Genomic DNA, 15,649 nt, shown 5'->3' on the forward strand with positions numbered 1-15,649 from the left:
TAATATTTTACCCAATGAATAATAATTTTTTAAGTGTTTAATTACATATATGCACATGAATATATAACTTACGTAAGGACACTTGTATAATAGCTCTGTTAACAGTGGCCAGACACAGACCAGATGGCCAATGGTAGGGGACTGTACATTAAACCGTGGTATTTTAATATGATGAAGTATTGTTTAGTTATTAAGTATGATAAACATCAGATATAGGTATAGTTTATACAAATAACTACAATAAATAAGAACACAGGTTACAAAGTAGGTCACAATAACTTATTTCCACGTAGAATATGTGTGTACTTGGTAAGTGCTATGACCGGGTTTAGGGAGATTTTCACATTGGTGAGTTTTGTGTCTCTTCTTGCCCAGGGCCATTCCACTCGCCATTTTCCAGGCAGAACCCACGGTGAGGAAGCACTTTCTCCGGAAATGGCTTAAGAGTTCTTCCCTTCAAGACTTTGATATTCGGACAGTGAGTGCTGGTTTTTTCCTACTCTCAGAAGTTTAGGAGGAAAACTAGACAGGGCAGAGTATCCCTGACTCAGGTCTCCTTTTTGTTCGGAGACTTCACTCTTGATTTCCTCCTTTCTGTTATGTAATGAATGAGGAAATAGTTACATTTTAGGGCAAAACTGGAGAAGCTAAATGTTGGGGAGGCCCTTTTAACTGTTCTCTTGGATGGACTAAGGCTTGGTGTCTGGCACAGGGTTCTAGTGCTGGCTTGGCCCCCTACTAGCTCTGATCCTGGGAGAGTCATTTACACTCTCCACTTCAGTTTCCTTCTCTGCGAAATGGGACCTTTTATCTTAGAATTTCTAAGAGGGTTAAGTAAGACACGCGAAGCATGCTGCTGCTGCTGCTTTTCTCTCATACACCCCGGTTGTTGCTGGCTTCCTGCATGCTCAGATTCTGGACTGGGACTACTACATCGAGCGACTGGGAAGTGCCATACAGAAGATCATCACAATCCCTGCGGCTCTGCAGCAGGTGAGGTTGAGAACTGGTGGAAACAGGGCACAGTGTGACCTAAAAGCTATAGAAACCTGGGCCTGGCCCAGACTAACAGCATCAGACAAATGATTGATATCACCTTTATGTAGGTGAAGAACCCAGTACCACGTGTCAAGCACCCTGACTGGCTGCACAAAAAACTGCTGGAGAAGAATGATGTCTACAAGCAGAAGAAGATCAGTGAGCTCTTCGTCCTTGAGGGCAGGAGACAGGTAATGGGGCCTGGCCCAGGGCAACAGAGGCTGTGACAGTTGGTGCTGGGCAGTGTCCCATGGACACACAGGGCACCAAAGTCTCCACACTGCTGTCCATAATTTTGGATGCTTCCTTCCATTCAAGCATTTACAATGTTCTTTTTCTTTCTGAAAACGTACACATTGATACTTTATCCTTTAATTCCTCCCAATGTTCTTCTTTTGCGATAAGAAACGTTGTGAATCATCAGTTTAGGGTGAAGAACTATGTGTAAATGGAGGGTGTACTAATTAGACTCAGTGACTTGGAATGCATCACTATACCTTGAGACTTCAGTTGTCTAAACTGTAAAAAAAAAAAAAAAAAAATCTGTTAGAAACTCCAAAAAATGCTGAAGACAGTATACTGAAAAGCATAGCTAAAATCAGAAGAGCAAGAAGAAAATTCTGAGGTGCTGAAAATGAAAAGTGAGCTTTAAACCAGAGCAGTATACAAACTCACCTGCTAAAAAGCAGATTCTCAGATTGAATTTTTACAGTCTAACTTTATCTTATTTATAAGAGCTATACTTAAAAGGGCTCAAAATGATTAAAAGGGTGAAAAAACACGTATCAGGTAAATATTAACCAAAACAAAGCTGATGTAGCTATATTAATGCCAGACAAAAAAAATATTTAGGCCAAAAAGTATTAGTAGGGATAAGGATGGTTAATACTGAAAGTCACAGTTCACTAGAAATATGTAACAATTCTAATAGTTTAGTTTCAAATTAAATAATGTAAAAATTACCTAAGTAGAAGAAATTGACATCTAATCAGTTTGGGATTTTGACACATCTCTCTCAATTGATAGATCTAGCAGACCAAAAACTAGTAAAAATGTGTACGGTTGGAATGACACAATTGCTGACTAGATTTAATAGCTAACTAGATTTAGTTAACAAATAGAACCTTGCACCCAGTAATTAAAGAATACACATTCTTTTGAAGAACACCTAAAATAAGACTGTATGCTGCAAAGTGCACTGCAACAGATTCCAAATAATTTATATACAGACCATATTGTTTGGAAACTAAAAAGAAATACATTGATCATAAGTAACTCATGGATCAAAGAAGTCACAATGGAAATTAGAAATACTTACTGATTGGAAATACTATCAAAATTTGTAGTATGCAGCTAAAGAGGACTACAAATAACACATAATCTATTTAAATGCATATAACAGAAAAGAAAAACCAGTAGAAAATTAAGTAAGCTTGTAGCTGAAAAATTCGAAAACAGTAGAGTAAACCAAGAAAGTAGAAAGAAAGAAGTTATAAAGGCAAGAGAAGCAATGAATGAACAAACAGTAAAACCAAAACTATGATCTTTGAAAAGACTTATGAAATAGACAAATCTTTGTCAAGATGGGTATTTCAGGTTTTGTTTTAATGAAAACAGATTATCATTGCACATATAATAAAGCCTGAAGATAAATAAATAAGTATTTACCTTTCCTAAACAATTGGAAAACTTAGATGGAATGGATAGTATCCTAGAAGAATTATTCAAATTAACCTAAGAAAAAAATAGAAAAACTGAATAGAACTTTAACCATTAAAAAATGAATCATAGGGCCTCCCTGGTGGCGCAGTGGTTGAGAGTCTGCCTGCCGATGCAGGGGACACGGGTTCATGCCCCGGTCCGGGAAGATCCCACATGCCGCGGAGCGGCTGGGCCCGTGAGCCACGGCCGCTGATCTGCGCGTCCGGAGCCTGTGCTCCGCAACGGGAGAGGCCACAACAGTGAGAGGCCCGCGTACTGCAAAAGAAAAAAAAAAAAAAAAAAGAATCATAATTAGAAAGAAACAAACACTGGACCCAGATGGTTTCTCAGAGGGATTTTACCGAACTTTTTAAACAAATTATTCCAGAGAATAAAAAAAGAGGCTCCTTAGCTCATTTGGTAATCTTGCTAACACTTGTTACCTTGGTAACAAACTGATTGGCCAGGAAAAGGAAGGAGTGTTATAGGCCATTGGCAGTTACAAACAACAGGTACAAAAATAGTAACAAACTAGATTTTGCTCTGTATAAAAACAGTAACATTGTGTACAAGTAGGACTTATGCAAGGAATGGCAGGTGTTAACTTTAGAAATCTGCTAATTCAGTTAATTTTAGGAAAAATCTGTTCATCATCATCATCAAAAGAGAAGACTTATGGGATCATTTCCAATAGAGGCAAGAAAGAGCATTTGATAAACTTTAGTGTCTGTTCGTGATAAAACTTTGAGCAGGCAAAATCATAAAAGATGAGATGTTTCTCTGATAAAGTCTCTGTCGAAACTCAATAGCACACATCATATTTAATGGCACTTTAGAATCATTAAAGTTGAGGAACAGGAAATGGATGCCTATTACCATCACTTCTATTCAAAATTGTTTGGAAGTCCTGGCCAGCATAATTCAACAAGGAAAAGAAGTTAAATTTTAAGGATAGAAAAGCATAAAACTCATCATTTGCAGGTGATATAATTGTTAACACAGAAAATGTAAGGAAACCCAGAATTGTTTTAACTAATAAGACATTTCAGCAAGATCATTAGATACAAAGCTGATATATAAAAATCTGTAGCTTTATCTTATACTAGAAACAATTAGGATTTTTTTTGTTGTTTATTTTTGGCTGCGTTGGGTCTTTGTTGCTGTGTGCAGGCTTTCTTTAGTTGCAGTGAGCAGGGGCTACTCTTCATTGCGGTGTGTGGGCTTCTCATTGCAGTGGCTTTTCTTGTTGCAGAACATGGGCTCTAGGCCTGCGGTCTCCAGTAGTTGTGGCGTGTGGGCTCAGTAGTTGTGGCTCTCGGGCTCTAGAGCGCAGGCTCAGTAGTTGTGGCACATGGGCTTAGTTGCTCCATGGCATGTGGAATCTTCCCACACCAGGGCTCAAACCCGTGTCCCCTGCATTGGCAGGCGGATCCTTAACCACTGCGCCACCAGGGAAGGCCGGCATGCAGGATCTTAATTCCCCAACCAGGTATTGAACCTGCGCCCCCTGCAGTGGAAGGTGGATTCTTAACCACTGGACCACCAGGGAAGTCCTGCAAGAAGTTTTTTGATGTAACTTGAAAGTCTAATCCTAAAATTCATATGAAGAACAAGTATAAGAAAAACAAAAACAATTTTGAAGATTAACAAGAGGAAGCTTGTCTTAGTATGTAACAAGACACACAAGAAAGTCTTATTAAGGCAAGACCATACAGCAGTAGCACTAATAGGTACCCTAGAAACAGATCCAAATAAGTATGGGAGCTTGGTCTATCACAGAGGTAGTGTTATACATTATTAAGGAGAATGGAGTGCTTATTCAATAAATGATACTGGGGGAAATGTTTTTTCATATTTCAAGAAGTAAGTAGCTATCTCACACTGAGTATGAAAACAAATTCCAAATACAGATCTAAATTGAAAAAGAAAACAACTGTTTAGAAAAAAAACACAGGAGGCTATCTTTATGATGCTGAGGTAGAAAGAGCTTCTTAAGGCATGCATAAAAAACGATCACAAAGGGAAAGACAGATAAATTCAATTAATTAAAATTAAATTTTCTGTAGTCTGAAACAAGAATGGCAGAACGTTGGTATTTACTGAATCTGAGTTATAAGAGCATGGGTATTCATTACTTTTGTAATTTTTATAATAAAAAGTAAAAAACACACACAGTTTTTATAGCACAGAAGTCACCATAAAGAGACAAGTCATAATTCGAAGAAGATATTCGGAATGTACGAAAGTTAGGAATGGTCCATAAGCATGTGTATATTTTTCTGTTGCTATGTAGCAAGTAATCCGAGAACCTAGCAGCTAAAGTAACACAGGTGTTTTTGTTTTCTGGGTTTTTTTTGGCTGCGCCGGGTCTTCGTTGCTGCGTACGAGTTTTTTCTAGTTGTGTCTAGCGAGGGCTACTCTTCGTTGCAGTGTGCAGGCTTCTCATTGCGGTGGCTTCTCTTGTTGCGGCATGCAGGCCCCAGAATGCGTGGGTTTTAGTAGTGGTTGCAGCGCGCGGGCTCAGTGGTTGTGGCTCGCGGGCTTTAGAGCTCAGGCTCAGTAGTTGTGGCGCACGGGCTTAGTTGCCCTGCAGCATGTGTGATCTTCCTGGACCAGGAATCGAACCCTTGTCCTCTGCATTGGCAGGTGGATTCTTAACCACTGCACCACCAGGCAAGTCCCACAGGTGTGTTATTATCTTGCACTTTCTGTGGCCTGTGGTTCTGGAATCTGGGGACAGCTTATCAAGGTCCCCTGGCTCAGGGTCTCCCACAGACTACAGTCACATGTTATCGGGACTGTGGTCTCATCTGAAGGCTTCCCCAGCAACTGGGGAAGGAGGTGCTTCACTCTGGTAGCTGGTGGCAGGATTCACTAGTGGAGCCGTCCTCATTTCATTGCTCCATGGACCTCTCCAGAGGGCAGCTCACAGCCTGGCAGCTGACTTCAGAGCAAGCACTGGCTAAGAGCCAGAGAGAGTGCCAGCAGTTCAGAGGTCACTGTATTTTATAATCTAATCTCAGAATGACATCCTGTCACTTTCGTTGTAATCTGTTCATTCGAGGCAGGTCACTGGGTCCAGCCCACACTCAGGAGGGAGTCATACAGGGGCATGAACAGCTGGAGGTGGGGTCATCAGGGCTATTTTAGAAGACTGACTGCCCCAGGGTCAACCCCACTGTCAGTTAGGTAAATGAAAAATGAAATATTTAGATACCACGTCACACCAAAAAATGAGTATGGTGACACCAACTATTAGCACACGTGGGGAGATAGGAGCTTATCTGTATTTCTGGTGGGAGTGTGAACACAAGGTCTTCAGGCAGCATGTGGAAGGATGGTTGTTGACGAACCCAGCTTCTAGTTCTGAAAGAGTAGAAATTAACCATTCTTCGTTTTAGAATGTCGTGGATAGGTAAGCTGATTTATTTGCATAATGGAATATCCTACAGTTAGAATGAATGGACAATGTCCCCATGCATCAATAGGGATCAATTTCAAAAATACGTTATTGAGTGAAACAAGTTGCAGTAGGATGTGTACCATGTGTCTCTGTTCATGTAAAACTGCAGCTTAAAGTAACGGTATATGGGTTTATGGGGACGGAGTAAAAGTTCAAAATGTGTGGGGAGTGGTAGGCACTGTGCTTGGGGGCTGGGAGGGAGAAACAGGGGCCTTTACCTACTCTTTGCAGGATTTTATTTCTCATGAAGAGGAGAGAGTTCTGGAGCAAGCACAGAAAAATGTAAACATTCACTTCATAATGGTGGTGCCTGAGTGACATTTTCTGTCTGACCTTTTCACTCTTAAAAGTTTAAAAATAGATTAGTCTGTAAATGAATATGTTTGCATACAAGTATTTTACCTTATTCAGAGGTGCACTTACGGTGGATTTCTAGAGAGAGCTGTTCTAAGGCTCCTTTGGATCTTTGCAGGTGGGCGTGGCAGAAGCTTCAGAAGGTTCCCAGAGCCTTGGCGCCCCCGACATGGAGGACTTCGGCCTTGTGAAGCCGCTGCACTCGGCAGTGCCCGTTGCTACCAAGAGGAGGCGTAGCCGCTGGGAGAGCCAGGAGGAGTCGCAGGACCTGGAGCTGACTGTGCCCTGGCAGGAGATCTTGGGGCAGCCTCCGGGGCTTGGAACCACCCAGGCAAGAATCCTCAGGGGGAGGAAGCAGGGACGCTGGTCAGGCCTGACCTGTGACGAGCTGTCTCCCTGCAGGGTCTGGGCCCTGAACTCGGGCTTGACCCCTGAGCAGATTGGAGAGATGTACCCAGTTTTTACAGAGCGCTTGGGGGCTGCGAGGGTTAGTTGCTGTGGAAGGGTATTTCTGTTTCACTCGTGCTCAGCTGTATTTCCCGTCTCCTCCTCTTGACCTATCCCAGGAAGAGTGGCTGGTCTGGCTCCAGTTCCACAAGAAGAAGTGGCAGCTACAAGCTCGACAGCGCCTTGCTCACAAGAAGAGGCGGCGTTTGGAGGGGCCAGAAGGTGCACTGAGGCCTGGGACCATCCGAGAGGGGCCCTCCACAGGGCTGGGGGGCTTCTTTCGAAGAACTGCTCGCAGCATTCTCGACCTTCCGTGGCAGATTGTGCAAGTGCGGACAGCTATCCGTGGGAGGGCGGGACACCCCTGAGGGCAGGAGCGTGGCTTCTGGGAAGGAAAGCATATCTGGGTGGCTCACGATCCTGGGGACCTGGTCTGGAATGGAGCAGGAAGGGCAGGGCTTTACCTTTGTGCCTCTGTGACAGGGCCTGGTGCTGGAGGCCACCTGGGAGATGGCCTGTCCACAGGTATTGAGTGCCTTCTGTGACACGGTGAGACACGCACTGTTGTGCGACCTGTGTTTCCTTTCAGATCAGCGAGACCGGCCAGGCTGGCTTGTTCAGGCTGTGGGCTGTCATCAGCAGTGACCTGTATTGCATCAAGCTGAACATTCCCCGGGTATTCTACGTGAACCAGCGGGTGGCCAAAGCGGAGGAGGGCCCTTCCTATCGGAAGGTACGGGGGGCAGCTGGTGTTGCTGATCACTGAGGTCAGCTGTCTGCTCAGCCTCTGAGGTGGTCTCCACTATGGAGGAGGCCATGGAAAGACCTGGTGAACTTTGTGACCTTGAGCGAGGTGTTCTGGAGCCTCCATCTCCTGAGAACCTTCTTGGGATGCTGTAAAAATTAATTGAAATGATGCGTGAAGCGCCAAGTGAATGCTCAGTGACGGAAGCTGTGGGTGTCATTGTCCTTGCTGCGCCGTCCTCTTGCATCTGACACCCATGTAGCAGGGAAAGGACTGGGTGGACATTAGTCAGAGGCTGCAGGCTCTGTCTCCATAGGCTCTTCTGATGTTAACAGCTTTATTGGGGTCTAATTCATATGCCATACAGTTCACTCATCTAAAGTGTACGATTCATTGGCTTTTAGTGTATTCACAGGGTTGTGCAGCTGTCTCCACTGTCAATCTTAGAACGTTTTCATCACCCGCAAAGAAACCCCGGGCCCCTTAGCAGTCTCTCCCCTCTCCCAGCCCTCAGTAAGCACTGGTCCACATTCTACCTCTAGAGTAGCTTCTTGTGGACATTTCACATACGTGGAATCCTACAGCAGGTGGTCCTCCTCTCAGCCGTGGTGTCTTCAGAGGCCGGTCTCCCAGTTAGCTCCACCCAGAGCTCATTCACTGAGCAAATGAGCACGTTTCTTGGTTGGGTGCTAGGAACCGATTAACAGGTTGATGTCTAGTTGAGGAGATGAGATTCGATTATTGGTAACTGGCAACTAGACAGAGGAGGCTTCTGGAGAAGGTGAAACTCGATTCCGACCAGAAGGTTCAGCAGAATATGGATCTAGAGAGAGGACGGGGGGTGTTGGGCAGCAGAGGACAGATGGTCTGGCATTCTGTAGCTTTCCTGGGTGTGATGTGATGTCAGTTTGTAGGAGGACATCCTTCCTTGTCGGGTATGTTTCCCTTTGGGCACCCCGCTCCTGCTCCCTCCTCGCCAGGATTCCCACACTCTCTGGCTGCGGCCCCTTTCCTAGTCTTCTGTCCAGGAAAACATGGCTTCTCTTGCGGTTTTTGCTTCCTGCACCCTTAAGGTTAAACCCAGGAGAGAAAAGAGGAATATAAAGCGGGGACACTTGCCCCTCACAGTCTGGGAGCTTGTCTGCTTTTAGGAAGCCTCAGGCAGCTTCTTGAAGTTATGCCCAGACCTTTTCATTTTACTCACTGGGAGAGATGGGCTGTAGGGGTTTACTCCATGGTTGTGGGCACCAGAGGTTCTAGGCCTGTTTAAACGACGCATGTCTGTAAGAGTGTGCGCACATGTGTTTGCCTGTGCATTGTAGCACACATTACCACCTAGCTCAGTTGTGGGGTGAGGTCATCGCCATATTGTGTCACCAGGTGAATCGGGTCCTTCCTCGCTCCAACGTGGTCTACAATCTCTATGAGTACTCGGTGCCAGAGGACATGTACCAAGAGCACATCAACGAGATCAACACTGAGCTGGCGGCGCCGGACATCGAGGGCGTGTACGAGACTCAGGTAACTGTTTTCCCAGCTGAACTGTGCAAGGATCTTTCCGGATGGAATAGGGGGAAACAAACCCCATAGAGGCACGGACAGGCTAGCAGCATCGGCTGTGGGCTCCACGGACACACTGAATTTCAGCAGCATGTCTGCCGAAGATGGCCAGGGGCCTGTGCCCTCCCCCGTCAGCCGTCACACCACCCTGTCTGCCCCCCTTCCAGGTTCCGTTACTGTTTCGGGCCCTGGTGCAGCTGGGCTGTGTGTGTGTGGTCAATAAACAGTTGGTGAGGCATTACTCAGGCTGGGAAGCAGAAACCTTCGCTCTTGAGCACCTGGAGATGCGCTCTCTGGCCCAGTTCAGCTACCTGGAACCAGGTATGGCATGTGCCAGCCGCCCTTGCTTGGCCCGCCTCCCGCTCATCTCAGGGTGACAGGCCATGTCCTCCTGCAGGGAGCATCCGCCACATCTACCTGTATCACCACGCGCAGGGCCACAAGGCTCTCTTCGGCATCTTCGTGCCCGCACAGCGCAAGGCGTCTGTGTTTGTGTTGGATACCGTGAGTTCCGGGCCAGGCCATGGGCGAGCCTCGCTGGGGGAGGAGCATATCCCTGGGCACGAAACTCTTGCACCCCTGCCCCCACTGCTGCCTTGTTTCCAAAAGCCTTTGCTCAGGGATTAGAAGTGGATCCGCAGAGGTAGCCCGGCCACCCACGTCCACTCAGGGCTGCCCACTTCCTTCCCTGTGGGGAGAGGCGCCGACCTGGCCCTTGTTTGTCTAGGTGCGAAGCAACCAGATGCCCAGCCTCAGTGCCCTGTACTCAGCCGAGCACAGCCTCCTGCTGGAGAAAGTGGGCCCTGAGCTTCTGCCCCCCAGCAAACACACTTTTGAAGTTCGGGCTGAAACAGACTTGAAGATCATCTGCAGAGCCATCCAGCGCTTCCTGTTGGCCTACAAAGTGCGTGCCATCGGGGTCCCACGGTGTGGGAGCCCCCTCCCTCCTCCCTCCCTCCCTCCTTCCCTCCTTCCCTCCCCCGGGCCGGGTCCACCTAGTTTCCTTCCCTGCGCCCAGGAGGAGCGCCGTGGGCCCACACTCGTCGCTGTCCAGTCCAACTGGGAGCTGAAGAGGCTGGCTGGCGAAGTGCCTGTCTTGGAGGAGTTCCCGCTAGTGCCTGTCCGTGTGGCTGATAAGGTCAGCTACGGGGTCCTGGACTGGCAGCGCCACGGAGCCCGGCGCATGATCCGGCACTACCTCAACCTGGACACTTGCCTGTCACAGGCCTTCGAGATGAGCAGGTGAGCCAAGTGCAGGGGTGTCTCTGGCCATATTGGTTGTCGCTGGCCTCTCGGGTCTCTGGTGGCAAGTCGGCCTTCCCCGCTTCCCCGGTTGTTGTCCCCTCCTGGCGCTGGCTGACCCCGTGCCCCTGCAGGTACTTCCACGTCCCCGTTGGGAATCTGCCAGAGGACATCTCTACCTTTGGCTCCGACCTCTTCTTTGCCCGCCATCTCCAGCGCCACAACCACCTGCTCTGGCTGTCTTCCACATCACGCCCTGACCTGGGCGGGAAGGAGGCTGACGACAACCGCCTCGTCATGGAGTTCGATGACCAAGCCCCTGTGGAGATCAACAGTTCAGGCTGTTACTCCACAGGTGGGTTGGGTGAGGCACTCGGGGGCCTGGGCTGCTGTCCCTGACGCTTGTTGCCGTGTGTGCTGGTGGGAACGCTCAGGCCTGTTGGGCCGGGAGCTTGGGAGCCGAGCCTGCAGGGCTCTGCGGGTGTGTGCTCTGCAGTTGGCCGCCCCCAACAGCAGCAGCAGGGATTTTTCTGAGACAGTGCTTGCTGGGGTCGGGCTCCGCACCCAGGAGGGGTCAGTGCACAAGCGGTGTCGTCTGTGCGCAGTGTGCGTGGAGCTGGACATTCAGAACCTGGCTGTCAACACCATCCTGCAGTCTCACCACGTCAATGACATGGAGGGGGCCCACAGCTTGGGCGTCAGCTTCGACGTGATCCAGCAGGCCTCCCTGGAGGACATGATCACGGGCCATCAGGCTGCCAGCGCTCCCGCCAGCTACGACGAGACGGCCCTCTGCTCCAGCACCTTCAGGTACGCAGGCGCTTGCGACCCTGAGAACATCACCTGCCCTTTTGTTCTTCTTGTGCCCTCTCCTCTCCAAAGGCCGAACAACAGTTTGGGTTCTAGAAGGAGCAGTAGAAATCCTTTTATCTTCTGTCTTTGTTTTGGAAACTAAGAGCTAAGACAGTGTCACTGGGGCTTCCCTCTGCCTTGCCAGAAACCAGCATAGGGCCAGGCTCCTTCCTCTGCTCATGGGTCTTTTGCTGCCCTCCAGGTATGGTTGACAGTTCCGGGTGCTGCGTTCTGGCCCCCTTCCTGTGGCCAGAGGCGTGCCTGCAGGAAATCGCCAGTTTCCTTGGGGTGCGGGTCTGTGTCGAGTATCTGCTGCACAGTGGGTTAAGCCACACAGAAGGGGGTGCAAATTGCAGCAGTGACACGGGCAGGGAGCACGTGTGCTCTCCACAGCCCACCAGGTGATATGACTGTGGCCCGTTGTAGAGAGGAGGAAACCGAGGCCCCGTGCTTGCCGTCGTGCTGCAGTTGAGGGGAAGGGTTGGTGCTCAGGAGCAAGTCTTGGGATTCAAGAACGGTTTTCTCCAACCGCCACTCCTGTTGCCTTCTCACAGAAGGCGGGCAGAGCTGGAGGGAGCGGGCTGCAGGCCAGGGGGCTGGTGGAAAAGAGGCTCAGGGGCCAGAAGGCACGGGTGTGGTCAGGGCCAAGGGCTGCTGGGCAGAGAAGCGGCCCGCTGTGCCCGAGAGGTGGTGGCAGCAGAGCTGCCATGGCGAGGGGATGGCTTCGAGCCACCTGGGGCGACGCAACCAGGGCAGTCGTGGCGAAGCCGATCGTTAGGCCCGTGACTAGCCCAAGGGAGGAGGGCCCTGTAGGTCTCTGTGGCGAGTCTGCTCCCGGTTCTCCCAGCAGGTGAGGTGCCTTCTTGAAGGGCACCCCTGTCTTCTCAGCTCTGTCCTGGCACCAGCCATAGGGAAAACTTGGAAGGTTGTGTTGAGTGTGGTGGTGTTGAGGGGTACAGATGAGCCACGGAGGGCCGAGGGATGGATCTGAACAGTGAGGAGGGAGGGGGCAAAGGTGACAGCAAAACAGGGAAGAGCTGGTGCCAGCAACAGAGGGGGGCGCCCTCTGAACCCCTCCTGCAGGATCCTGAAGAGCATGGTGGTGGGCTGGGTGAAGGAGATCACGCAGTACCGCAATGTCTACGCCGACAACCAGGTGGTGCACTTCTACCGCTGGCTCCGGTCCCCGTCCTCGCTGCTTCACGACCCCGCCCTGCACCGCACGCTGCACAGCATGATGAGGAAGCTCTTCCTGCAGTGAGTGCTGCCCGTGGCCTTCTCCGGGCTCTGCTGATCCCTCAGTCCCCAAACCAGAAAGACGGCAGTCAGCACCTCTGGGACCAAGAGCCCACTTGAACCATAGCGATCAGATGGGTCCCAGGAAGAGCTTAGCTCCATCGCAGCTTCCAGAGACACGCTGTGCGATGCATAGTCTTTGCTGCTTTTTCATGAGTCGTTGTACACTGTGCTCGTGGTTCTGCCCCTCGCTTGCCTTCGTTAACAGTGGATCTGAGAGAGCTGTGTGTGGATGTGCCACGCTAGTGGACATTTAGCTGCTCCCACCTGCCACAGTGACCAACCATGGAGTGGCCTTGTACAGATGAGGTCACGCAAACATGTCTGTAGAATAGTCTCCAGGAAGTAACGCTGTTGCAGGTCTGCTTGATATTATCAGATAAATCTAGATGGGTGAACACCAACTTGATCAGTATTGTCAGAGAGCTCCCTGTGAAGATCGTACAGTTGGTTGCGCTGTTAGCCGTGATTGGGAGTGTATGTCCCGCTCCGAGCCACGCCACCATGGCGGGGATTATTGCCAACCAGATGGGATGAAATGCTCTCTTGGTATACCCTTAATATGCAGTCCTTATTATGAATGAAATTGGACTTCCTTTTCATATGCTTTGCCCATTTTTCTGTAGATTTGGGGGTTTTTTTTCCCTCATTAATTTGTATGAGTTCTTTCTAGATAAAAATTAGCCATTTTTCTGTGATGTGAGTTGCACACTTTTTCCTCAGTCTTTGTTTTTGGTTTTGTTTACGGTAGGGTTTTGTGATGCAGACCTCTTGTTTTTTGTTGCTTCTGGGTTCTAAGTATGTTTTCTGCTTCAGGACGATCAGCTTTTTTCTCACAGTGTCTTCTGGTCTTCTCTGGTGTCTTGACCGTTGATTCTGAACTTGGTCTGCAGGCTCATTGCTGAGTTCAAGCGCCTGGGGTCATCAGTCGTCTATGCCAACTTCAACCGCATCATCCTGTGCACCAAGAAGCGGCGGGTGGAGGACGCCCTTGCCTACGTGGAGTACATCACCAACAGGTGTCAGCATTCCTGTACCCTTCGTTCATCTGTGTCTTATCTGATCCATTCACCTGCTGTGACAGCCTCAACATGTCTCGTAGCATGGCTCTGTTGGTAACGAATGCTTTCTGCCTTTGGCTATCTGAAAAAGCCTTTATTTCACCTTCCTTTTTGAAGGATATTTTTGCTGGGCATAGAATTAGATGGATCTTTTTTGAAAGTCTTTTTTTTTCCTCTTTGTGTTTCTTTTTGGATAATTTCTGTTGTTATGTCTTTAAATTCGCTGATCTTCTGCAGTGTTTAATCTGCCATTAATCCCATCTAGTATATTTTTCATTTCACACTGACAGTTTTCATCTCTAGAAGCTTGGTTTGGGTCTTATACATCTCTAGAGTCTACTTAACATGTTCAGTCTTCCCTCTGGTTTATTTTAACACATGCAATACTGTTCTAATAACAGGTTTTTTTGTTTTGGTTTTGTTTTAATTAATTAATTATTATTTTTTTTGGCTGCGTTGGGTCTTCCTTGCTGCATGCGTGCTTTCTCTAGTTGCGGCGAGCGGGGGCTACTCGTTGCGGTGCGTGGGCTTCTCATTGCGTTGGCTTTTCTTGTTGTGGAGCATGGGCTCTAGGCACATGGGCTTCCGTAGTTGTGGCTTGCGGGTTCTAGAGCGCAGGCTTAGTAGTTGTGGTGCACGGGCTTCGTTGCTCCATGGCATGTGGGAACTTCCTGGGCCAGGGCTTGAACCCTTGTCCCCTAAATTGGCAGGTGGATTCTTACCCACTGCACCACCAGGGAAGCCCCTAATAACAGTTTTTTTTTTTTTTTTTGCGGTACGCGGGCCTCTCACTGTTGTGGCCTCTCCCATTGCGGAGCACAGGCTCTGGACGCGCAGGCTCAGCGGCCATGGCTCACGGGCCCAGCCGCTCCACGGCATATGGGATCTTCCCAGACCAGGGCATGAACCCGTGTCTGCTGCATTGGCAGTCAGACTCTCAACCACTGTGCCACCAGGGAAGCCCCCTAATAACAGTTTTAATTTCTGTTCTGCTCGTTATTATGTCTCTGTCAGCTCTGATTTGTCTTCAGTTGATAGATTCTTCTCCTTATTATGTGTTGTGTTTCTCTGCTTCTTTGCACACCTGGTGATATAGGATGGGATGCCAGACATTAAGAATCTTGGCTTGTCCGTTGGGTACTTTTGCATTCCTGTAAATATTCTTGAGCTTTATGTTATGTTACTTGGAAACAGTTTGATCCTTTGGGGCATTTTTTGAGATGTATAGTCAGAGCAGTGTTTAGTCTAGGGCTCATGATTCCCACTGTTGAAGCAAGACTTTGTGAGCACAGCTGCACATGCCTCTGAGTTACGAGGTTCTGACAGCGGCGGGAAGCAAGCACCCCAGGCCTGGTGTGGTTTTCTCACACTTGCGCGTGATCCATGCTCTGCTGAATGCGGGGTTCCCTCTGTGCCGCTCTCGCCTCTCGTGCCCTCAGCACTGGTCCCTGTCGCCCCTCCGGGCTGGATGCAGACGTCTCCTTAGTATTATGTTTATCATTCTCCCTGGAAACCTTGAGGGATGATAAAATGTGAATCTACTGTATATCCATTTTTAAATAAGTAGAGGGTTAAACAGATAATAAAAGAAGGAAAGTGGGGAAAAAGGGGAAAACTATTGATTTCATTTAAGCAATTTCTGTTTTGCTTTTTTTAGCATCCATTCTAAAGAGATCTTCCATTCTTTGACAATTTCTTTCTCTCGATGCTGGGAATTTCTTCTCTGGATGGATCCCTCTAACTATGGTGGAATCAAAGGAAATGTTCCATCTAGTATTCACTGTGGACAGGTAAGAGGTACCCAGTCTTAGAGAGCAGAGGTTGGAATCTGAAGCAGCTTTAGGGTCCACGTTGGTCCCTTCAGTGCACACCTGGGGGTCACAGGCCGAG

The 15,649-nt window shown here is 48.5% G+C and overlaps 1 protein-coding gene across 1 annotated transcript in view; it reads left to right on the forward strand.

The window, feature by feature from the left end:
• The window catches only part of POLE (DNA polymerase epsilon, catalytic subunit), a gene marked incomplete at both ends in the record, with an annotated part of 52,815 nt that overhangs the window by 28,384 nt on the left and 8,782 nt on the right, over nt 1-15,649 (forward strand). The window contains 16 exons of the mRNA XM_079717648.1: nt 376-478; nt 913-993; nt 1,107-1,229; nt 6,675-6,887; nt 7,123-7,332; nt 7,593-7,736; nt 9,129-9,269; nt 9,476-9,629; nt 9,706-9,812; nt 10,036-10,212; nt 10,327-10,550; nt 10,685-10,905; nt 11,156-11,360; nt 12,486-12,659; nt 13,592-13,717; nt 15,417-15,549. Of these exons, the coding sequence (XP_079573774.1) occupies nt 376-478; nt 913-993; nt 1,107-1,229; nt 6,675-6,887; nt 7,123-7,332; nt 7,593-7,736; nt 9,129-9,269; nt 9,476-9,629; nt 9,706-9,812; nt 10,036-10,212; nt 10,327-10,550; nt 10,685-10,905; nt 11,156-11,360; nt 12,486-12,659; nt 13,592-13,717; nt 15,417-15,549 (2,536 nt within the window). The remainder of the gene's footprint in view (nt 1-375; nt 479-912; nt 994-1,106; nt 1,230-6,674; nt 6,888-7,122; nt 7,333-7,592; nt 7,737-9,128; nt 9,270-9,475; nt 9,630-9,705; nt 9,813-10,035; nt 10,213-10,326; nt 10,551-10,684; nt 10,906-11,155; nt 11,361-12,485; nt 12,660-13,591; nt 13,718-15,416; nt 15,550-15,649) is intronic.

Source organism: Hyperoodon ampullatus, assembly GCF_949752795.1.
Source record: "Hyperoodon ampullatus genome assembly, chromosome: 13".
NCBI lineage: Eukaryota > Metazoa > Chordata > Mammalia > Artiodactyla > Ziphiidae > Hyperoodon > Hyperoodon ampullatus.